This window comes from Vipera berus (genome assembly GCF_964194415.1).
Source record: "Vipera berus genome assembly, chromosome: 3".
Taxonomy (NCBI): domain Eukaryota; kingdom Metazoa; phylum Chordata; class Lepidosauria; order Squamata; family Viperidae; genus Vipera; species Vipera berus.
The window spans coordinates 202,381,764-202,407,654 of record NC_138204.1 but is presented as its reverse complement, the minus strand read 5'-3'; the positions used below and the strand labels follow the sequence as shown (position 1 = coordinate 202,407,654).

Sequence of the window (25,891 nt, the reverse complement as noted above, 5' to 3'; positions counted from 1 at the left end):
CGCCTCGGCTGACCCGCCCCTTCCGCTTCTGAGGAAGGGGACCGCTCTCGCCTCTCGTCTCCGTGGCCCAGGCGATTCGCCGTTTCCGGTCGCGCCGTGGAAACCATGGCGAGCTTCACCAAGGCTGCGCAGGTACGAGTGACTTGGCCCGGCTCCCTCGGGCGGGGGAGATCTTTCTCGGGCAGGGTGGAAGTCCGCCTCGGAAGGGGTGGAAGAAGGCGCCATAGGGATTGGGAAAGGTTGAGAGGACGGGCCAGCCAGCCTTGGAGGCTTCCTCCGCGGCGAGATATCTCTCCGCTCTCGCTTAAGGGTCTAGGAGTAAAGAGTAATGGGTGGCCGGATGGTTTCCAGACACGTGAGGCTCCGGAGGGAGTTTTTAGGTGGCTTAAAGTGATGTTTTCTCAACCTTAGCCGCTCTAAAAGGAGTGGACTCCAACTCCCAGAATTCCCCAACTAACATGGCAGGCTGGGGAATTCTGGGAGTTGAAGTCCGCATCTCTTAAAAGCTGAGGTTGAGCAACACTGGCTTAAAGCAATGAAATGGACTCTTTGTAGCTGGAATAAGTGGCTCACGACTTTGGAAGCAACAAATATAAATTAATGATGCAACCAATAAATATTTATCATCATTATCATTATCATTATTGCTAGCCAATGGCTGAGCTTTCACATATACCGAATCTTGGAAAGGTGGATGATGTGAGTATTTTGTTAGTCCTTTAGAGGTTTCCAGATCATTGCTGTTCTTGCTGCAGACTCCAGAGTCATAGGTTATAAATTTAATAAATTATTATTATTATTACTATTATTGCTGCAGTACTACTTAAGGGCCACTGATATCAGGCACACCTATTATCTACTAAGGAAAGATATAGGATTGATCTTTCACAAAGTTAAGTCCATTTGTCTTCAGTTATACAGGTAGAATTAGCATTGGATCTGGTATTGGATTGGCAAATATCTTTTTTTTTTGCATCCAAGGTAGTATGTTGCCATTTATTTTACACATCTACTATTTCTTTAAGCAATGGGCTACATTTGCTCGAACCTGGTACCTTTTAGATGGATGGATGCAACCGCCAGGAAAACTTGCAGCCATTGCAAGTGTCCGACTGGAGGGAAAGCATAAGCCGATATACCATGCGCTGAGTAAGTTTTGTTTGGGATTGAAACAAATGTACTACGTCAGTACTGATTTATTTTCCTGTTCTAAATTAGGGAGAGAGAGGGAATAAACACAGCTGAAACTTGATCTACTAGTATCTGGAGATTTGCAGTAATTCATTTTACTCCACTGTAATAACAAAGTGAGTTATTGAGATATTGCTTACACTGTGGTTTAATTCTTGACAACAGTGAGTAGGTGGTTTGTTGAATATATAGTAATAATTACAAGTAATGGAATCTGAAAGCATTCCTGATGCCAAAATTATTGTGTTTATTTTCAAAATAATATTTTCAGGATTATAATATTCTTTTGAGATTTCGGGCAAGATCACACATAATATCTGGGCTGAAATAATATATGCCTGATCCCATTAAGGTGGGCTCCAGATTTAATTGGATTTTAGCATCAACTAATGATCTATTTTTTATTATTAAATTTATTTGCTGACCATCATGGTTCAAAGTAACTCAGAGCAATATGATAAAATATACAAATATAGAAACAATATGCAAATATTACAATTTACCTGGTCACTTAAGACTTTTGAGATGTTCCCAAGGACATCTAGCAAGCTTTTTCTGAGGTATTTCATGACTGTCTTGTTTAATTTTGTATTTGAATGGTTTTAATTTTGTATGGCTCATTTTACTATATTCAGGTTCTTGATTATTTTTAATGGAAAGCCTACTAAACTTTAGCATACACATATATAGAGGGCCAAGCATGATTTGCAGGTAATGGTGTTGGTAAACTGAAACACTTTTTTTAATCTTCAGATATTTTTAGATCAAAATTCAACCCCATATAGGTGCCTCTAAGACTGAGTAATTTCTGATGATACATTGCACATCACATTGCAGTGGCTTTATTTGCTAACCATTTGATTTATTTTCAGATGCATTAATGGACTCCATTAAAATGAATGTTTCAAAGGGTTTGGATTTATATCATTCTCTGTTGGAGCCACTTAATGTTACGAATGAAGGCGAATATACAGTACATGTCCCAGGATAATGCTGCAGGATTCACTCTGTGCCAGTCAACGGGACAAGAGATTTTTGTCTTTGAGCTTTTGGACTAGAGAGAAGTTCCCTGAAGATGGGCTGGACAAAACCTCTGGTCTCGATGACTGACACAGATGTTGTTATATATAATCCAACCTTTTGATCAGAGGCAATCTTATTAACTGAGAAATATTTTTTAAAAATGATTAGGTGACCTTGGGGATCATGTCGTCATTATTAACACAAGGCATATTGCTTTTTCTGGAAACAAATGGGAGCAGAAGGTATATTCATCGCATACTGGGTAAGTTTCCATAATCCTACATCTATAAAATGAATGTTTCCAAAAGATAACATAATTGTAAATTACTTTGACATTGCTTTTATAATTTCCAAGTACATGAGTTTCTACTTCTAACAACCACTCATTCAGCGATCGTTTGAAAGTACACTGAACAAGTTGCGCTGAACAAGTTGTTGTTATGACTAGTCCTCATACTTGTGTCTACTGCAGCATCCCTGTGCCCATGTGATTGTGATCTGGGTGCCTAGCACCCAACTTGCAGCTACAATATTGCAGTGTCCCGTGACCACAATTTGCAACTTTCCCACTGGCTTCTGAAAGCAAAGTCAGTGGGGAAGCTAGCAGGAAATCACAAGTTGTGAGGTTCTTGTTTAACGACGGCAACTGAGGCTGTTGGAACTGCCATAGGTAAGCAGCATATTTACATGTTTTTTTACTATGTTACTAATGATAGAGTTTCTGGTCATAGTAAGCATTGTTAAGCAAGGACTATATGAATTCAATGCTAGATTGTGAACTTAACAGTTATTGTTGTGTCAATCTCAAGGCAGCCTGCCAGCACTAAATAAATACATAAGATGGTACTGGATAAGGAATGGAAGAAGAGGCTTAAACAGTCCACAAAATCTGGAAGAATATAGCTCAAAGTAGATAGGCTGAGGACATTGTTTTCCAAGCTCTCTTTTTATTGACCACATTCCTATGCACGTTCACTTTTGCCTATTGCTAAATGAACTTTGGTGCCATTTTGCATTGCAGATACCCTGGTGGCTTCCGGCAACTTACAGCTGCTCAGCTACATAAAAAAGATCCAACAGCAGTAAGTGCTAATGTTTTCTCCATCTGTGTCTCTAAATCATTTGCTGACCTTCTCTGCATATGTTTCTGTCAGTTTTCCTAGAAGGACATTCTGTAAACAATTCACCTGTCTTATAGTTCCATTTCTATCCCCATATATTTGTCTATTTATTCCTTCCTGCCACTGACAGTTTTTCGATCCACTCACTAAGCCATATCTCTGTTGATGCATAGTACTGCTGCTGAATATTTGAACGGCCATGTTGTTTATGTTGTTAAAATTAGTCTAGTTAAATAATACAGGATTGTGAAAGTTTGGTAGCGGTGATGCTGGGATATCTATTCATGGTAATGTCTGGAACATAAGTTCCATTTCTCCCTGTTAACTTCTTTCTATAATTTTATTTTCCCTTTCCCAGGTCTGGCTACGTAGCATGCTTGAGGTTAACTTCATTTGTAACTTTTTATAGTGGTTGTTTGTTTCTTCAGGAAACTTTCTGTCTGATCTCCCCACAAGACCTTCTCACCTTTTTGAATTCTGATCTCTGTGCATTCCTTCATTTTGCCTGATACTCAACAGCTCTTCTTCATTGCTATTGAGCTGTATTCTATTTTGCCCTGATCATCTTTTTTAATTTCAAGTATCCTGGTTTTAGCCAAAAAAAAAAAATTTCTGATGTTTTTCTACTCTGTGATGATGCATATTTGGCTTTGATCTTAATACTGGTCCTTGATGCTCAACCCAAGTACGCTTGGGAAAGAGCAGCAAAATCACCAAAAGAATTGCATACATATTTCGCATTTATGGCAGGAGCAAAAAAACAGGCATAAAAGTATGACATTGTGATGAATAAAAAAAATTCAACTCCAAGGATGCTGGAAAACAAAATGAGTTTTATTAAAGCTTTTGCAAAAGAGGTGGAACTCTTGGTAATGGCAAATCTCAGAGTCCACACCTGAAGCAATTTTTGCATAGGTTTTTATACCCTGTCCCATACATCACGCCACATCCTTCCAAAGTGAGTCCAGTTGATAGGGCCACCTGGACACATGCTTTCCAACCGCCTAGCAACCATTACAGTTACCAAACCCTCCAATTATTAGAGCAAATGCCCTTTTGTTTCTAAGTCCCAAAAATAAATAAATAAATAAATAAATCTTATCTTCATTCCCTTTTCTGTAACATCCTGCTAACTCGGGGTATAGCCTTATCTACAAGGTGAACTGTTACCCAAGATGGATAATTGCAATTATAAAAGATTTATGTTGTCCCTTGTTTTTCTATAAGAATGCCTGCTTTGTATCTAGAAGCTATGTGTGTAACAGAGTTCATGCTTCGGTTAAACATGGCTGCACTTTGGTTCTTAGTTATACTAACTCTAAGCAGTTTTTATAAAGAATAAGCCTTATATAAAATGAATTCATAAGCTATATGTTATTCTACAATAGTGTGCACTATTCTAAAAGTATCCTTTAAGTCAGTATATGTATTTCCTCTCTATTCCTTCATCTTATATGTCCTTTTCTAAATGTATCTTAGGTAAGTGCCTCTATATGCCTATTCCTTGAACAGAATTGGAAAATTACAGCATGTACATTTCTCACAACATGACTAGCTGATGTGAGATACATTCCCTAAAGTTTCACTGACTAATATTTTATAATATATTTTATAGTATATAGCCACCCAGAGTCGTTGGATGCGTGACAGGCAACAAATAAATTTTCTAAATAAATACATAAATATTTACTTTGTGGCTTATTTGAAATGAATTAATGTAGATAATGAGCTTTATTAATCATGTTTGTTTCTTGATTGTATTCCTTTTTACCTAATGGACATTTCATGTAGTTTCTTTGACATGAGTTTAGAAATTACTTATCCTACCCTCTAGGATTTGTTCAGGCCGAATCTCTCCTGCAGCCCTGCTATGTTCAGGTTGCCACCATTAACCAGGTTTGACCCTCCGAAGTTTAAAGCTCACCAAGATCAATCAGATACTACAAACCTATCGGGTTGGACCAAAGTATATTGATCTAAATAAGTTAACTTTGATGCTAGTACACATGGCTCTTGTGCTATAATTCAGATCTCATTATTTTGTATAGTTAATTTACAATTAAGTAGGTTATTACTGCCATCGTAGGCAAAATTCAAAAAAGGCTACTTGATTTCTATTAACTTTAGAAGATGTATTATAAAGGAGCATATCTTCTTTTCTAGCCAGCTACTCTCTTGATATTTTGGTGTTATTATTTTATTTTATTATTTTAATTCCATTTATATCCCGCCCTTCTCCGAAGACTCAGGGCGGCTTACAAGCTTTAGCAGTAGCCTTCATTCTATGTATATGCCTGCTTATTAGGGCTTTCACACACACCCCAAGCAGCATTATTACAAAGTCAGCTTAATTGCCCCCAACAATCTGGGTCCTCATTTTACCTACTTCGGAAGGATGGAAGGCTGAGTCAACCTTGAGCCTGGTGGGATGCGAACCTGCACTAATTGCAGGCAGCTGGTGTTACTTAAGGAGGCATTAGCCCACTGCTCCACCAAGGTTATTAGTTGAGTTGCTACCATCATGCAGTGTGTTGAAAATTTCATAATGATGGCTTGTAGAAAGAAGTTAAAACATTACTTTTTTGGTTAACATCGTCCTATATTTAACTTTCAGTTTTACAGGTAGTCCTCACTGAGTGACCACAACTGGGACTGTCAAATCCTTTGCTATGGGACATAGTAACTAAATGAAGCATCACATGACCTCAACAGACCTGTCACTTCCCATTCAGTCATTAAAGCAGCCACTGTAGGTCATTAAGCAAGGCATCCTATGACTACAACTTGCAATTTTATTGCCAGCTTCTCCGTTGATTCTGCTTGTCAGAAGCCATTTATGGAGCATACACATCACATGACATTGGGACCATTGTACATGCCTGCCAGTTGCAAAATGCTCAGGAGTCGATCATAGTGACCACAGGAATGCTGAGATGGTCATAAATGCAAAGACTGGTCCTAAAGTTACTTTTTCAGCATAGTTATAACTTCGAACAGTCACTTAACAGGGTAGTCGTTAAGCAAGATGAATAGAATAGATGAATAGAGCTAGAAGGGACCTTGGAGGTCTTCTAGTCCAGCCTCCTGCTTGAGCAGGAGAACCTACACCAGGGGTCTTCAAACTTGGCCCTTTTATGACTTGTGGACTTCAACTCCCAGAATTCCTCAGCCAGGCATGCTGGCTGAGGAATTCTGGGAGTTGAAGTCCACAAGTCATAAAAGGGCCAAGTTTGAAGACCCCTGACCTACACCTTTTCAGACTAGTGACTGTCTGATCTAACTATTTTTCCTGAATGTTATGGTTGTTGAACATCAGAGGGCAGCATAAACCAGTAAGACATTAATTTTGCGGACATTCGCTTAATTGGCAAGTTCCTATAAACCAAATTTTATTGTGAACAAAGTTCTATGAAACCTTATAGGCAGTGAGTTCAGAGTGAATCCTTCCAGATTAATTGAGTAAGATGAAAGAATTTTAACTGGAACCTGATGGTTATGGAGCAGCATTTCACTCATTTCAGATGTACAGTTTCTCACGTCAGTAGCTGAACTAGAATGTGTAGTGTCTGCTCTTTTTATAATTTTGTAACATGGCTCTTCAATCAAGAAAATACACATTCACCTAGTCCTAGAGTGAGGATTGCAAAACAAAACCTTAATATTATGGTGGAAGAGGAAAGCATATAAAGAATCTGCTAGCAAAATATGTATATTAGTCAAAACATAAAAATGAAAAAAAAACATGCACTAATATTGTCTTTCCCTGTTTTATATGCATAAGCATAATTTGCGATCAAAATAGACCTGTTTTAGAGTTTAAATGTGCTGCCCGCATCTCGCAGGTGGGACTTTGCTCGTTTGTGCGGAACGGTTGCTGGCACGCCGTGGCCCAGTACTGGTCCACAGACCGGGGGTTGGGGACCCCTGCCTTACAGAATTGGTCTTGGGAGTTTTAATTTACAGGGGCAGTCCTTGATGTACAATCACGACTGAGCCCAAAACGTGCCCCACTATACCACCTTCCTTGCCACAGTTGTTAAGTGAATCACTGCAGTTTTAAGTTAGTAACACAATTGCTAAGTGAATCTGGTTTCCCCATTGACTTGGCTTGTCACAAGGTCCAGAAAAGGTGGTCACACGGCCCCTGCTCACTGCAGCCGTCATAAATATGAGTCAGTGGCCAAGGTCTGATTTTTTTTTATCGTGATCATGGGGATGGTAGAACGGTCGTAAATGTGAAAAGCAGTCATACACTTTTTCCAGTGCTGTTATAGCTTCAAACGGTCACTGGATGAACTGTTGTAAGTTGAGGACTACCTGTATTTAAAGCCCACCTTTATTATTTCCATAAACAACTCCAGGTGTCAAACATACCTAATACTTGGTAGTATGGATTAGAAGGATTATACTTTGGAGGTGGGTGGGTGGGGGTGTCCATAGCCCTCTTGTGTAATGCTGGTTTACACACTTGAGGAAAGAGAAAGCATCTCAATTTCTTTGAAGCAGCTAAAGCATCTGGTCCAAACTGAGCTGTCCAAAGATGCTTGAGTTGATTAATTTAATTTAATTTAATTTTATTGAATTTATATACCGCCCTTTCCCGAAGGACTCAGGGCGGTTTACAGGGTATAATTTTTAAAACATTAATACAAAAATTAAGACCAATTTAAAAAAGATTAAACTAAGTCTTGGTGGAGCAGTGGGCTAATGCCTCCTTAAGTAACACCAGCTGCCTGCAAATTAGTGCAGGTTCGAGTCCCACCAGGCTCAAGGTTGACTCAGCCTTCCATCCTTCCCAGGTAGGTAAAATGAGGACCCAGATTGTTGGGGGCAATTAAGCTGACTTTGTAATAATGCCGCTTGGGGTGTGTGTGAAAGCCCTAATAAGCAGGCATATACATAGAATGAAGGCTACTGCTAAGCTTGTAAGCCGCCCTGAGTCTTCGGAGAAGGGCGGGATATAAATGGAATTAAAATAAATAAATAAAATAAATAAGTCCCTGCAACATGTAAAACCCCAGTTAAAACCCCAATTAAAACTCAGCCTGAGCCGGAAAGCTCGAAGAGCCAGGTCTTCAGGTCTCGGCGGAATGATCAAAGGTCGGGGGCAGTCCTAAGCTCCGCAGGCAGCTGGTTCCAGAGGGCAGGCGCCCCCACAGAGAAGGCCCTACCCCTGGGTGTCATCCGCCGGCATTCTTTGACCGGCGGCACCCTGAGAAGACCCTCCCTGTGGGAGCGCACAGGACGAAGGGAGCTTGATGCCGGCAGCAGGTGTTCCCTCAGATATCCCGGACCCAAGCCATTTAGGGCTTTATAGGTCATCACCAGCACCTTGAATATGATTACATTGCCACTCTTCTGAATCAGGCAAGCAAACTTTTATCTTAAGTCCAGGTACACCCTTAAAATAATCATTACCGAGTAGTTCATTCACCTGCTTTTTTTTTGGAAGCAAAGGAGATTTGACGCTAGGCTATCAGGCACTTTGGATTCAGTTCCAAAAGAGGTGCTTCTGACCTTACGAAAAGCATGTTTGCACCTCTTAAAAATCACCGTATCTTTTCCTAAAATTGTGCAGCTATGTTCCTCAGCTTCACTGCTATTTATTACATTTCTTTACTGCCCATTTCATTGATAGGACAGCTCTGGGAGGATTACAGTACAATAAGTTTAAAAATCTTAAAAATGCAAAAGTTAAAAACCGAGCTGCCATCCCAGGAAAAGACAATAACGATATTTTAAAGAAGAGCAAACATATGCTAAGTTGGTCCTCCCCCCCCACGCATTTCAAAACAACTTTTCAAAACCTAAAACAAATTGCTCCATTTATTTATTTCATTTCCCCTCAGTTCCTTTGTTTTCAGTTTCCCCTTTTTTATAAGGCAGAATGTATGCGTGTCACTAATCTCTTTTCAGGATCTTCAGCTAATTTAAATTTACCTTGTGATACTCAAGGGCAGCTGCCACCAAATTTCCTTTCGGCTGATTAAAAAGAAAATCACCAATAGTGTTATTTAGTATCATGGTACATGAAAATGTACCATGATACTATATTTGCTTGTTTCAGCATCACAAATATTGGACCTTATAACTTATGAAATTAGGTCACAGGTTTACCATGAAGAGATTTGGTGACAATTCAGTATGAAGCCTTATATTTATAACTTAATATCTCCCAGAGGCAGATATTAAGAATCAGGACCATATGTTTATTCTCAGTGAACATTTATTGTTCAAGCACTGAATTGGTACTAGAACAGAATTCAAGGGGGGGGGTGGATCTGGAGCTCTTGGCATGTAATGCTTCTAAATAGGGACGTGGTGGCTCAGTGGGTTAGGACGCCGAGCTTGTCGATCAGATGGTCGGCAGTTTGGCGGGTCGAATCCCGAGTGCCGCATAACAGAGTGAGCGCCTGTTACTCGTCCCAGCTTCTGCCCACCTAGCAGTTCGAAAGCACGTAAAAATGCAAGTAGAAAAATAGGGACCACTACGGTGGGAAGGTAACAGCGTTCCGTGCGCCTTTGGCATTTAGTCATGCTGGCCACATGACCGCGGAGACGTCCTCGGACAAGCACTTTGAAACGGAGATGAGCACCGGCCCCTAGAGTTGGAAATGACTAGCACGCATGTGCGGGGGAACCTTTACCTTAATGATTCTAAGCTGAGTCCTCTCTTGACTCCATCCCGAGGTTCTGCCTCTTTGTATATTATCTCACTCTTTTATACCCAGGTGTTTTGTGTTTGTTTTTTTTTTGAGGGATGGGGGTGGACATCCCTGTGTGAGTGACAGAGTAGTCAAGCACATGTGAAAATGTTCTCTGAAATAAGGGCTATTTCACCATTATTTGCCAAAATCCAGGTGATGGTGGTGGTGTTTATTATATTAACAGTTGTTTAGGACTTCAAGCATTCAACCTTATTGATGTCTCTAGTCTACCTGTAATCTTTAGAACACCCACTGAGTTAGTGTTACCTGGTTCTAATCCATTTGGGAGAAAGTGATTAAGGCAGCCAAAGAGTATTTTAAACATCATCTAGTAGTGAATTCATAGCACTGTACAATTGGAATTTGAATTTGAGATTTGCGGATACTTAGCTATTCTGTTATACTGCCTCTCAGTTACCAGACTTTTTACCGTTAAAGTTTTCATTGTTTTTTTAAAGTATTATCTCAGGTCATGATATAATAATAATAATAAATAATAATAATAATAATAATAATAATAATAATAATAATAATAATAATAATAATAATAATAATAATAATAATATAAAGTTGGAAGGGACCTTGGAGGTCATCTAGTCCAACCCCCTGCTCAGGCAGGAAACCCTATACCATTTCAGGCAAATGGCTGTCCAGTCTCTTCTTAAAAACCTCCAGTGTTGGAGCATTCAGCACCTCTGGAGGCAGGTTGTTCCACTGGTTAATTGTTCTAACTGTCAGGAAGTTTCTCCTTAGTTCTAGGTTGCTTCTCTCCTTGACTAGTTTCCATCCGTTGCTTCTTGTCCTGCTTTCAGGTGCTTTGGAGAATATTTTTGGCAATGATTCCTGATCTTACATCCATGCAATGTATTCATTGAATGATATACAGTAGACTTATTTATGTCTTGTAATAAGTAGAATTTTCATTAAATTAGATCCCATTTTGCCATTAATTTTTAACTCCTTATAATTTAATAATAATAATGCATCTTCAGATCCATCCAAATTATTGTGGAAAAGGAGAGAAGTTGGTTCTTCCGTATCCTTGCCATTCCAACTATGATTAATGTTACATGATATATTCATATATTAGCACTGTAAGACTTGATTTAAATGTGATCAGTGGTGTTTTTTCCCCCCTACATGATTAACAGTTCTACAACTTTCTTTTTTGTTAAGCTTGTCCAAACTGCATATGTTAATATACTGTACTTTTGGCTGTTCAACGTCTACATTATTTCAAGTTTTCCAAGAGGCCTGGCAGCCCAAGTAGTTCTCATGCTCTCCAGAGCTTTTGGATCTGATCCATTCCCTCCCCAGAACAGCCTCTGCTTTCAGTGATTTGGACAACTTCATCCCCATGATATTCCTCAATTTCAAATCTTAAATACAAGCCAAGATAAAGGCAAATAAAAACGAGAGATGGGAGATTTTTTTGCAGCAAGAAGAACCACAGAACTACTTTTCTGAAAAGTCAGGAATCTCTTGTGTTGAGACAGGCCTCCCTCCGGAAGACTCATATCATTCTGAATATGAAGGTGAAGTTGTGAACCACATCAGAAAACTACCATAACTGTGACATCTGAATCAGTAAACTAGTAGTCTCCTTTGCAGAGATCATGTCTACCACGCTGGTCTTGAGTTTGCTTTTTTTTTTCCCTGGCTGAAATAAGAGCATATATTTCTTTTGCTGGACTTAATTATGGCTATGCTTATTTATTTAGAAAAGATACATGGCCACCCATCTTATATATGATAATCTTAGGCAGCTCACAACAGCATTCTGTAAAAACAATTATAAACCCACAAACACATCATAATTTCCACACAGTGTGACATTATGCCACCTTTGCCAGCTTTGCTTTCATCCTAGGATAAACAGATCTTCCCAGACTCCCTGTGGCTAATAGGAAGAAGCTCAAATATAACTCTTGTCCTCATTAGTTATTTTTCCTATTTTATGTAGGTTTCTAAATATTGCTGTAAGCAACAAAGCCAATGTTTACAGAAAGAAAATTGCAGTGTGTTGCAAAAGCTTGGCCTGCCTACATAAAAGCCATAAAAAGAGGTATTTACATATAAAATTCTAGCTTTTTCACTTCTTAACCAGATTAAAGAGAACTATTTCATAAGGATCAATATAACTAGTCTTAAGCCATTCATACCTGAACTTCTACTCTCTTACCTGTATCAAGCAATTCTTAAACATCTGATAAACCTATAAATGTTTAGCCCTCCATTCAGACTTACTGTCAAACCCGTCCACGCTGGTAGCAACAAGAACAACGGTGACGTGGCACGGTTGATGGCAGGAGTTTTCTTTACTTCAGAAAGACCATGCGAATACAAAGTCAGCGTTGGGAGTTACTCACCCCCAACGCGCCTTTTACACTTTGTGAGTGATTAGGTAATTAGGCCCCACCCTTCCCTGAGCAGACCAGCATCTGGCTGAGTCTGCGTAAAACCCCACCCCCTTCCCGTCTCCCCACGCCGTGTCTCACCCCCTGGCCCCATGGACCACACAGCGCGCAGGTAGGTACACGCCCCAAACCCCCCTGCCACATGCCCTGGGCCCCCAGACGTGCTCCCCTCCACCGCCCTATCACCCCGCGCCGCAACCCCCCGGCAGCCCCCGTTGCCCGGGCGTGGGTGTAGTCCGCCCGGCGCTGCCGCCGATGAGGAGGCGGCTGTCTTCCTGCACGCCCGTAGGTCCTTCCGGCGGCTCCGTTGGCGCGGCCGCCCCTCGAGACCGTGGCCGTGAGCCCTGTGCGGCTACCCGTGGCGGCTCCCGGCTGCTCTGCTGCCGGTGATGTGGGCGTGGAATGGCCTCCGCCCGTCTTGCGCGGACGGTACACGTGGTGCTCCCCCGGCTTCCCTCAAGTTGTCGAGCCCATGGGGCTTGACACTTACACAATATCAGAAAAGCTTAACAGAATTTTTAAATAGATTTAGATTTATTTAGATTTATTTGATTTTTATACCACCCTTTTCCCGAAGGACTCAGGGCGGTATAGAACATTTGTAAGTCAGGGCTGAACTGTGGGGCCCTTGGTGCTGTCTGAGCTTGGTTTGCTTGTAGACATTTCATTACCCAGTTAGGTAACATCATCAGTGATGAAGCAGCTGTGAGCAAACAACCAAGCTCAGAGGGCACCAAGGATTCCACAGAACTTTCAAAGCAATGTACTTGAAGTCTGTGGCGTTAAAAATATAAGAAAAACTGAAGAATGTCAGACTGGAAAAAGACTGACATTCTAGAACACTTTACAGATTTCATGCTTTGCAAAGCATCAGTAGTGAAGACTGAAAATAATTGAAAAATCAAATTATTTAGTTTGAAATTAATTGAAACTCTGTGATGTTCCTTTGTTGCCTGCTTTCACCTGACCGCATTTTGCTCACGGCTTAGGTTTGCTCTGACGTGCTTCATGCTGCTTGGTATTCTTACAATTTTTCTATTAGCTTTGTGGTTTGGAGTTAGGTCCTAAGGTTTTGTGTCTGCAGATCATTATGGTGATGATGACAGTGAGAACCATGATAAAAGCTTTTAATTTTAGTAACCTCTCTTATCTGTTTTGGTCGTTGACTACTTATTTCGTTTTTCTACATGATATCTTCATCCAGTTAACAAAGGTTAAGCACTGAAGCATTCCCATTAATTCCATAAGAGTTCCAGTGCATTGGAATGGAATGGTTGAGCTCTTTCCAAGCCAGTGAAAGAGAAAGGCATTTTGTAAAGGAGCTTGGGATTTAGATTTAGATGTAGATTTTATTAGATTTATATACCGCCCTTTTCCCGTAGGACTCAGGGCGGTTTACAGGGTGTTTAAAACATCAATACAAAAATTAAAAACAATTAAAAATGATTAAATTCAGTCCCTAAAGTAAAAATATAAAACCCCAATTAAAACTCTCAGCCTGGGCCGGAAAGCTCAAAGAGCCAGGTCTTCAGGTCCTGGCGAAATGAGCGAAGGTCGGGGGCAGTCCTAAGCTCCACGGGCAGCTGGTTCCAGAGGGCAGGCGCACCCACAGAGAAGGCCCTCTATGCTGTCTATCCATCAGAATATCTCTGTGGATTGAACAGAACTGGAATAAACTTTATTTGTTGGGGGGGGGGGGAAGGGAGAGAAGCTAGCAAAATAAGGATCAAGAGCCTTGGTGGAGCAGTGGGCTAATGCCTCCTTAAGTAACACCAGCTGCCTGCAATTATTGCAGGTTCGCATCCCACCAGGCTCAAGGTTGACTCAGCCTTCCATCCTTCCGAGGTAGGTAAAATGAGGACCCAGATTGTTGGGGGCAATAAGCTGACTTTGTAATAATGCCGCTTGAGGGGTGTGTGAAAGCCCTAATAAGCAGGCATATACATAGAATGAAGGCTATTGCTAAGCACATTGATTTGTGCTTTAGATTGTAAGCCGCCCTGAGTCTTCGGAGAAGGGCGGGATATAAATGGGATAAAAAAAAAGTTGAAAAGTTGCAAAGAAATCCAGATATAATGCTCAGCATGTTTTCCCTAGTTTGGATAAATAAACTGGATGTGTGAGACCTTTTTTTTTTAGAAAGTATAAAAATAATTTTTGTTTTTAACTTGACAATTTTATGGATGTTATAAGGGGCAGTTCAGAGCACTATTTTGATGTTTGCAGTTTATTTTCAGCAGCCCTCCTTTGAGAAGCTAATAGCTTCATTTATAATAAAGAAGACTGGAAAGAATTAGCGGTATCTATTTTGTGGCATCTTTATGTCTCTGCTCTGCATGTTAATACGCTTAAAATCAGGAAATATACATTTAAACTGAGTGTAATTTTTTAAAGGATCTACTTCATTTTTTAAAATTGCCATTTAGTTTTATCTCCCTTTTGCCTCAACGTTTAAAACTTTTGCCTCTGACAGTTTTTCATTATTTTAGTTGAATGCTGGTGTTTCAGGATTCCGTCTAAAGTTTTTCCGCAAAGAAGGTTCTTCATAGGCGTTCTTATGTTAAATAGTTAACATGAAATTAAATTCTGTATTGATACACACTTGCATGGGCTAACAGATCTGTCCAATATAGAACCTTTCATATGTTTTGGACTGTGATGAACTTACTTTGAAATGCGAATGATTTATTTATTTATTTGATTTGTATACCGCCCTTCACCGCCCTGAGTCCTTAGGGAGAAGGGCGGTATACAAATCAAATCAAATAAATAAATAAATAAATAAATAAATAAATAAAATGATTGATCCATACAATATACAATTCACTTTGCTTCAGATACCTCCTCCTCTTCTTCCCTTTCTTCTTCTTCTCCTCCTCCTCCTCCCTTTTCCTACCTTCTTCTCTCTTACGTATTCAATTCCAGTAGAAATGGTATGTGTCCCATTGAGCAGGGCTTTTCAACCACTGGTACGGGTACCACCTGTGGTACATTGGCACCTGGCAGGTGGTACGTGGCCATCCTAGAAAAGTAGCAGGGGAGGGGAATGAGCTGAACCGGTGGCAGCACCGCACAAGCCTGAGCGAGAGACGGCTGGAGCTGCAGGGCTGTCAGGGCTCAGCGGAAGCCCCAGGATCAGCACCAGGCTCCAGCTGGAGCTCAGCGCTGATCCCCGTCTTTTTACTGAGCCCAGAAGAAGCGCCGATCAGCTGGAATGTTGCAGCATCTTGTGATTTACATTCAAATGCTTCACAACTGATTCATATTTATGACGGTCACAGTGTCCCAGGGTCATGTAAAGTGACCAAAACCTGCTGCAACCACCCAGCAGATGGGGGGGGAAATAAAAACCAAACACCCCCCACCCCACCCCCGCTGCCAATCCTCAACAGAAATGCTCACAACATTGAAAACCTCGGACAGGAGGAAGAGCGCCGCCGGGCGGGCAAGCAAGTGTCTTGCTCGGCTGTGGCTTAGGGGGCACTTTTTTCAGTGCCATTGTAACTTCAAACAGTCACTAAGCAAACTGTTGTATGTCGAGGACTACCTGTACTTCATCACTTTTTTCCTTTTTTTTTTCTTTTGGTCATCAAGTTTTTGACACCTTGCTAGGCGACTGGTGGTATTTGGAAGTTGCCATATCCTAAAAGTGGTACAATGGGTGAAAAAGTTGAAAAGTCCTGCTATTGAGCATCCGAAGAACTGGTTTTTTTTTTCAGTTACTGTTGCCTGTCTTTTTTTATTAGCCCAGTAGTTTTTATTCTAGTTTTCTCCATCCGTAGTCTTCCAGATATGTGGATTTCAATCCCCTAAATTCTTTGCATAGTTCATGATGGCTGGAGAATTCTGGAAGTCGAACTCTGTCCTTCTGGAGTTTACCACTATCGGGGAAAGTTGATGTGTACACAATACTGAGCTAAAGGGGGGTGGGTCATTAATCTGATTGAGTATAAAGCAACTTTTATGTAAGAAAAACCCTTCATGCTTGCCCTTGCAAGCAACATAAGGAGAGTTCTCCCCTTTTTTAATGCTTGCGTTCATTGCATAATTTTTAGTAATGTTCTTACTTTGTGACAAACTGCATTGCATTATACATAAAATCCTATGTACAATGTATAATACTTATTTTCCAGATTGTAAAACTGGCTATTTATGGAATGCTCCCAAAGAATCTTCACAGAAGAACTATGATGCAAAGGCTACATCTCTTTCCTGATAATGTATGTCAGTTGCTAATATTCTTCTTACGTATGAATAACAGCTTATTCTACTTCGCTTTCTCAGCCTTATAATCGAAAGAAATTACATTTGAAAGATTCCTACTAGAAAAATATAATTTTGTACAGAAGCTCATGTTGTAACAGTTTTGGAATTACTGTGGTCTTTTTCTTTTGATCCTGATACAAATTGATATGGATAATTCTGCAGAAGAATTATATACTTTTTTTTCATCATATTTTTATTTATTTATCATTAGCCAAGCACTCGGGTTTTTTTATACACAAAATGCAAAAGTTAGCTTTTTTAAAATAAGCTTTTAAGGTCACATATATAGACCTTAAAAATTAAGCTAAGAATGCAAAAATTTTACTGTCATATGAAAACATAGCAGCATATAGATCAGTCTTAAAATTAAATGAAAATTTATTTGACAAACTCCTGATAGAAAATGCAGGGCTTTAAGCTGGCACTCCTGGTCTTTAAAGAAAGCAAAACGGAAGGCAAAACAGGGTCCACACCAATCAGTTTGAGTATAAAGAGACAAAAATGCAGTAATTAGTAGAATTCAGCATGTATTTGTCAGTAGGATATCTTTCTGAATTTTTTTTTTCATGTTATATCTTTAATTAAATATAGTCAACTTGCACTGCCCATCTCCAAACAGTATGATCTGGCTGCAAAAAAAAGGTAAATAGATATTTAGAGTATATCAGTAGAAGTATAATTTCTCTTTATTCTGCATAAACTATATTCTGCCGCCAGGCACTGCAGTTTAGGGAGGCAGAATGAAACAGATTAAGAGGGTCAAGTGAGATGAGAGAGGCCTAGAAACAAAGCCTGTGAAGAAAGATTGAAGGAACCAGGAATGTTTACACCGTGTGCCCCAATTATTAGGCAAGTTATATTTTGGAGGATTAATTTCCTTCATGAACAACTACCGTGTTCTCAAGTCAATCCAAAATGTTAATAAACTTCAGACCTGAATATTTAAGAAAATAAAAGTGATGCTTGGGCTTTCTTAGGAGAATATCTATCTGTGTACAATTATTGGGCAACTATGCCCCAATATTTTAGCAGTTTCAAGAGCGCTGCGTCCCTTTGAAAGGCTTTTTACAATGTTTGACTTTTCAGAGTCAGTTAAATCTCTTTTTGAGCCCATTTTGCCTGAGGAAAAGAAGCTGCCTAATAATTATGCAAAAGGGACGCAGTGGCTCGGTGGGTTAGGACGCTGAGCTTGTCGATCAGAAGGTCGGCAGTTTGGCGGGTCGAATCCCGAGTGCCGCGTAACAGAGTGAGCGCCTGTTACTCGTCCCAGCTTCTGCCAACCTAGCAGTTCGAAAGCACATAAAAATGCAAGTAGAAAAATAGGGACCACTACGGTGGGAAGGTAACAGCGTTCCATGAGCCTTTGGCGTCTAGTCATGCCAGCCACATAACCATGGAGATGTCCTCGGACAAGCGCTGGCTCTTCGGCTTTGAAACGGAGATGAGCACCGGCCCCTAGAGTTGGAAACGACTAGCACGCATGTGCAGGGGAACCTTTACCTTTAATAATTATGCACACCTTTATATAGGGTGTTGTTCTCCTTAGGCCACACCCATTACACAAATACATATCACCTGATATGCTTATATCCACTAAGCATTCAAATTTATACAGCTTGGAGGTGGAAAATATGCATGACGATGATATAGTCAGAATACTCACTTGCCTAATGTGCACACAGTGTAGGTCTCAGAAGATGGATATATATTTTTGTCTATAAGATAAGAAAATAATTGATTGAAGTTACAGGAAGGTAGAAATTGAACTTTGGAAAAAACCTAATAATGAAATGATCTGGTTTGACGGTGGATCTAATTAGCAGGAGTACTGGGTAGATCCTAGAGAAAGCAAAACAGCCCTTTGTCTGGAACTTTTTAATTTGGATAGTTGCACTTAGGAAGTTGGGCTCAATTGTCCAATCTTGATGATTCTATGAAAAGTTTGTGTTTTGTCTTTTTTGCGGAAATGATGGCGGTATTGGATGTAGAGGTACAAAAAAGAGAATATAGACTTCCTTTCAGCTATCTCTAAATAGCTGTAATTGAACCGAACCCTCAAAGGTCCAGCCTTTTCAGGAACTGAATGAAGACTGATGGTTATCATTGTGTCTCTCGTTTCCTTAGGTTATTCCTGAAGACATTCGTAAGAATCTAGTGGAGGAGCTTCCGCAACCCCGCAATGTCCCCAAGAAGCTAAATGAATATACACAAGAGGAAATAGATGCTTTTCCAAGGATCTGGACTCCGTAAGTCTGTCATAAAGGAATATTTATGATACCTTCCACAATGGATCCTCTTAACAAACGCGTTTACTTCAGTGAACCATTGTAAATTGAGGACAACCCGTATTTATAATCTCATACATATCTACATAGCCACATGGCTGCTTTAATTCTTCTCTGGTATGCCGCAATGAAATGTCTGTCTGCCTCCAATACCAAGGGGCCCAGGACAAGCAGTGGTGATTTAAAAGAATTAAGATATTTTTGCAGGTATGTTTCCAGTCACGCTTCTTAAGAGCACGAGCCAGAAAGCAAAATATTTCTAATAGAGGAGCACAAGGAGATGCCAAGCATGTGGTTTCAATTGATGAAAGAGCACACCTGCAAACGCTATCACTTCATAAATAGCAGTTTTTGGCCATGAAATATGGTTAGGTATATTGGAGAAAACTACTATTGGCTTTCAACAGTATCAAACTTAACCATTAGATAATTTGCTTAAAGATGAATGTAAGTATAAGGACTAATGCGGAAAATGGCTTGGGTGGATGGTGTGGGGGGGTGTCTGCTCTGGTTTAGCAGTTCTTAAATTCAACGTTTCTAAATGTTGGTTTGTGATAAGATAAATTTACTAAATTGAGTAAAAGTTTCAGAACAATTTATAAATCGCAGGATTCGGTTAATGTAACCTTACAATAAAAGTAGAATTAGTTTATCTGGGTGTGCTTTCTATCTGGACTACCTTGGAAGGCTGATATCCACATTTGCAAGTCTGAAAGTACATGCGTCCTTCATTGCAGTAGTAGTAGTAGTAGTAGTAGTAAAGTTGGAAGGGACCTTGGAGGTCATCTAGTCCAACCCCCTGCTCAGGCAGGAAACCCTATACCAGGGGTCGGCAACCTTAAACACTCAAAGACCCACTTGGACACATTTCCTAAAGGAAAAAAAACACTGGGAGCCACAAAACCCGCACGCACACACACAAGAGAGGGAACTTGATTGAAGAGTTTAATTAAAAAGAAATATATGCTGCTGTGCATGAGTTCTCTCTCTCTCTCCCTCTCTTTCTCTCCCTCCCTCTCTCCCCGCCCTGTCTCCCTCTCTCCGATCTTCTGCTCACCTGGCAAGCTGGCTTCATGCTGTTCTGGCTGGCTGTTCTGGCTGGCTCGCCTGCCCTGCTTTCTGCTGCTTCCTGTGGAGACACAGCAAAGGCAGGAGCCCCGCCCAATAAGCTTGTCAGCTTCTCAGAGAACATGAGTTAGAGAGAGAGAGAGAGAGAGAGAGAGAGAGAGAGAGAAGGGAAGCGCAAGTGCCTCTCTCTGTCTCTGTCTTTCTGCAAATGGCGGAGGATGACTGGGAGCCGCAGGAGAAGGCTGAAAGCCGCATGCGGCTCCAGAGCCACGGGTTGCCGACCCGTGCCCTATACCATTTCAGACAGATGGCTGTCCAGTCTCTTCTTAAAAACCTCCAGTGTTGGGACACCTACAACTTCTGGAGGAGAATCATTCCATAATTAATTGTTCTAACTGTCAAGAAATTTCTCCTTAGTTCTAGGTTGCTTCTCTCTTTGTTTAGTTTCCATCCGTTGCTTCTTTTCTTGCCTTCAGCTGCTCTGGAGAATAGCTTGACTCCCTCTTCTTTGTGGCAGCCCCTGAGATATTGGAAGACTGCTATCATGTCACCCCTCACTCTTCTCTTTGTTAAACTACACATACCCAATTCCAGCAACCGTTCCCTATATGTTTTAGCCTCCAGTCCCCTAATCATCTCTGTTGCTCTTATGTGTACTCTTTCCAGAGTCTCAACATCTTTTTTACATCGCGGTGACCAAAACTGGATGTTGTATTCCAAGTGTGGCCTTAAGTATGGCCTTAAAGTGGTATTAATACTTCAGTGATCTTGATTCTGTCCCTCTGTTAATGCAGCCTAGCACTGTTTGCTTTGCAGCCTAAGAAATCGAGGAAGGTCCCTTCTGAGACATTTCCCACATCAATATGCCTTTGGCAGGCTAAGCAACCATTCCCACATATCATTACAGTAGGTAGCCCATCAATTGTGCTATTTGTTCTTCTCATTTTAAGGCAGAAACCCATAAATGCTAAACTGTAAATCTTTAAAATAAGTTTAACACACTTTTTTAAAAAACACACACACACAATTGGCTCAGTATGTAGGCAATGCCATGTGTGACAGGCCCCCCTACTGCAGCTCAAGGGTTCCTTGCCCATTGTACAATTAGAGTAAATTGGTAGACCATTTTGGTAAGCTAAAATTAATGCGTTTTTCTAAAACATCGACTTGACTTTTTCTGCACATTAGTTTAATGAGAATATTAAGATGAATATAAAGTATGTTCGCCTTGTTAAATATTGCCTGTATTTGGTAATTATGATTCATCGAGCAAAACACTGCATTCAAGACTCTATTCAAACAGGCTGTTTCTTAATTAAGAAAGCCTGAAAGATGCAGGGTCATCTTATCGCCAAACCGAACATATGTCATCAGCTAATCACCACATTCCAATCTCCTGGGCCTTTTTCATAGTTGATTTTAATTGCTTGGTGGTAACTAAAATAGTGAATAATTAAAACAATGGCCTTGATCTCTAGTTTCTGAATAAGATATTTTATGGTAGTATGAATTGTCAAAAGTTGAGAGTTGATTCTCAGGCTTCTATTGTAATCAAAATTAAGGGATAGATGGGGCTAATGAAAGTTGTGTTTCAAGCTAATCAGATTATCTGCATCCCCAGTGTTTAAAACTTGCTTGATCCTGGAGAAGGAGCACGTAATAATGATTTGCTCTATCTCATTAGATTTTGGTATGAAAATCTAAATTCCCTCTAAGTCAGGGGTGTCAAACTCATCGCGTCACGTGATGTGTCACGACGTATTGTGACTTTTTCCCCCCTTGTCGGAGCTGGATGGGCGCGGTTTCTGTGTGAGGCATCTGGCCCGCAGGCCAGCAGTTTGACACCCCTGCTATATATCCTTTGGACATCTGTTTGGGATTATTTTTTTGGCAGATTACATTAATGGTACTTTCCAGTTTCTTTGATTTATTCTGTCAACTTGGGAAATAACATAAATATCTCTCATAAAAATAGGACTCCCATCCTCTGCACTATTCTACTCTATTGTAAAAAAACAAAAAATAGGAAGCTAATTCTGAACAAAAATGTGTTCACAGCAACAGCCCAGGTCATAAAAACAACATATTGAAAATAAGTAATTTAGTGAGGAAATAGAGCATTAAATCAGAAGATTAGAAAGAGACATCCATAATTATTACCTTGTTCTAGGTAGAATCAAATTATTCCTCATATAGATTTTTCACTAAGATACTTGCTATTAGGGAGTCTATATATTTCTTCTGTCTTGCAGAAAAATCGATCCCTTTTTGTAGACATCACATATTTTAGGTAGCTATATTGCGAACAGTCTATTTCCCAAAAAAGTGCAGGTTATTTAAAACCCAATGACTTTCTCATTGTTCCTTTTCCCATTAAGAAAAATTTCATACCCACCATCCAACGCTAATGAATATTCTGTCATTGAGATGTTAAAAGAGAAGGTGGGTTGTGACCATGTGAGCTGTACATCTTCATAATACCCATAACTATTTTATAAAATCTTTGAATTCTTTTTCAGTGTTCTTTTACATATTGGCTGTGCACATAGATTTATTAATGTCCACCTGTTAAAGCACTAGGCAGAAACCAGGAGACTGTGAGTTCTAGCTGCACCAGCTAGGTGATGTTTTGGGTGAAAGTCATGGAGGATTGCCGCTGTAGATCCCAGTGTAAAGCTGATGCATTAGTTGTCCTGTAATAAACATAGAGTAGACGTAAGAGTAACAAAATAAAGGGTTTTTTTAACATAGTACATAATTAACTCAAAAGAATTAGGTACCAATATTTGCAGTGATAGCTGTGCCTACCATTTGTCCCTCTTGGTTGTGGGAGTCTACTTTGTGGTACCTTGCATTTGCAACATGCCACACAGCAAAGCAATCAGTGCATGAAATGACAGAGGTTTTGCTTTTCCAGCTGGCTTGGCATAGAGTCTGACTGATTTGGGCTGAGAGAGAGTGGGAAGTCCAAGGGCACCTGGCTGGCTTTTCTGCCTAAGGGTGGACTAGGATCTGGGTGTCTCCACTCTTAGTCCATAACAACTACACCGCACCGGATCTTTGCCCAGATATGTTTATGGGCATTGCGTTTCAACTGCCCTTCATGGAGAGTATTATTAGTGGCTGCCAGTCCTGATGCCTTGCTTACCTTCAGGTTCTGTAGCAGAAATCCTCTGAATTGCATTAGCACAGAATAGTAAAATAAGACTTATTTGTCAGGCACAAAGTATTGCATCCACACATTAAGTTCCGGTTAAGATAATTTATTAATCATGCCTATTCACAAGAATCTAGTAAAGGTCAGCACTAAACTGGCACTAGATAGAATTCAAGAGGATTTAGACTTGGACTGTTTGTGGGAACATAACTCTAGGCTGATTACTCACTTGACTCCATCTCCTACATTATTGTTCTATATTATTATTATTATTATCATCATCATCAATCATTATTGTTCTCCTGCTTGAGCAGGGGGCTGGACTAGAAGACTTCCAAGGTCCCTTCCAGCTTCTATTCTATTCTATTCTATTCTATTCTATTCTATTCTATTCTATTCTATTCTATTCTATTCTATTCTATTCTATTCTATTCTATTCTATTCTATTCTATTCTATTCTATTCTATTCTATTCTATTCTATTCATATATTCTACTTTTGGCTTTATTATTAATTTTGGCACGTAAAAGAATATTCACTCATAGAGAATAGGGGGTTGGGGTGGGTTGGCACAAAAAGAACATGACCATTAGATAATACCATATACTAGATTTAGCTTTTTCCCCACATCTTATGCTTCTAGTTATTTTTCTTACAATTTCTTAGTCCTCTGCACATCGCACATAGCATTGTGTTGCTTGTCCCATAAGGGTGTATGCTTGATGGGTATGTGTATTTATGTAATAAGGAGCATCCCCACTGTTCTGAAAATTCATTATTGCTTTATGTCACTAATACTTACTCAATTTGTACCTGGCATTTTTTTTTACTTTGCAATGCTGCTCTCTCTTTGCAGAGGCATTGGCTAAAAAGTAGAAGTGTTTGACTAAGGGAACCCAAATAACAGAGATGGTTGTAAAAAAAAATGCCTGTCAACTTTTGTCTTTTGTGGTTAGAATGTGACCTAGTCCCAGGTTGGGAAGATAGCAACAGTTTATAGGTGGATTTGAGCCCATATTTGAAAGAGCTTGACTAAATAAATAGAGACAGAAGTTAGCAATTGGTGAATATCACACTGTTTGTTGTGTTTGTGGGACTGCTATAATAAAAACATAACCATATCCATATGGTTATTCTTTAGAGATAAGTGACAAACTATTGGCTGCAGATCTTTGAAAATCTGTGGGGTTTAATGATGAGTTAATCTATACAGTCTTCCTTCATTGGCTTGCATCAGTTATATGATGTTGTTGCCAAGTTCTGAAATTACCATCTGCTAACCAAAATTCCAAGGTTGGTGGGGTCATGGGAATTGCAGACTTATTAAAACTGTTTTGTTTTGTTTTTTTTGTTTTTTTGCTTTGCAGGGTGTCTGCAATTAATCTTTTTTGTGCCTAGTTCTGACTTTGAATGGAAGAAATACAAATTTCATGCCTGCTTTTTATTTTTGTTTCTTGAAGCTGTTGGACATTAATTACATATTTCTGTTAATAGCTGCCAACTTCTAATACCAAATGATTGTTCACAAAGTTATCAGATAAATTTTCCCCTCTTTGGTCCTTACAATGATAGAAATTGAGCTATGAAATTAGGTAGAGTTTGATACTGTAATAGCCTAGAATTAGCTTATTTCTGATTCTGGCATTTATTTCACAAAGTGTCCCAATTAATGTGTTTTCATTCTTTTATTTACAGGCCTGAAGACTTTCGAGTAATGTAATAGGAAGAAATGTTAAAAAGTCGAAGAGAAGCTTATTACTTTGCAATGTCAGGAACCTCCCAGAATTTTACAGTATGGCTGTTTGCATAAGCACTGGATTACCTACTTTAAATTATTTTTATGTGTTACTGATTTTAAAAAAAAAACTTTAATAAGATGCAAAGCTAAGACTACAGTTGGTACATTTTTCTTTTTGTTACATCCTCCTTTTTGATGGGCAAAAGAGAGAGCAATAAACAGCTGAAATAAATAAGTAATAAATAGTGTTTTCCTGAAAATAATGTATATATATCCATATATCTTTCTGTCCTTTGGTTGAACTTTTATGTCGTGCTTACTTCAAATATTTGAGCAAGCTGTTAGGTTTCATATTCCAGCTGAAGGCTGGAGCTAACCAGTGAAAGCACATTTAATTTCAGGCCCCATGTTAACAGCTCTTCCCTTTCAGAAAAAACTGTACCTTAAGTGCTATAATAGATAATTACCGCCCTCAATTTCACCACCTTCAGTCATCCGTTTAGACCACAGGGTTACGAGACTCAGTGGCTTACTGACGCTGGAGATGGCCTTTGCTAGTGGTTCGAATCCTAGAACTGCATGGTGGGGTGAGCTCCCGTCACTGGCCTCAGCTCCTGCCCTAACAGTTCAAAAGCTTGTCATATGCGAGTAGATAAATAGGTACCACTTAGGTGGGGAGATGAGCTGGCACTTCATGTGGATAGTTAGAATCCTGCTGGCACCAGACCTTCCCAGTTGCAACGTCTATTTGTGAGGTAGATTTGCTGGAGGGAGAGGGTCCCAGATGTCCCGCCGAAAAGCCACTCATTTTTCTTTCTGGTGCAGAGCTTGCAAAGCACCTTGTGGCACACCTTGGAAAGCACGCAAGCATGAATCAAACAGGGCTAGCAGTCTTAGGCAGCCAAACTACTACTCTGCG

The 25,891-nt window shown here is 39.9% G+C and overlaps 1 protein-coding gene across 1 annotated transcript; it reads left to right on the top strand.

The window, feature by feature from the left end:
* The first annotated feature begins 13 nt into the window (after nucleotides 1-13).
* MRPL13 (mitochondrial ribosomal protein L13) lies at nucleotides 14-25,235 on the top strand. Its single transcript, XM_081324901.1, has 7 exons — nucleotides 14-132; nucleotides 1,026-1,149; nucleotides 2,383-2,476; nucleotides 3,236-3,296; nucleotides 16,593-16,679; nucleotides 18,850-18,971; nucleotides 24,930-25,235. Exons 1-7 carry the CDS (start codon nucleotides 106-108, stop codon nucleotides 24,952-24,954), a joined length of 540 nt encoding a protein of 179 aa, XP_081181027.1. The 5' UTR covers nucleotides 14-105; the 3' UTR covers nucleotides 24,955-25,235.
* Nucleotides 25,236-25,891: the final 656 nt, after the last annotated feature.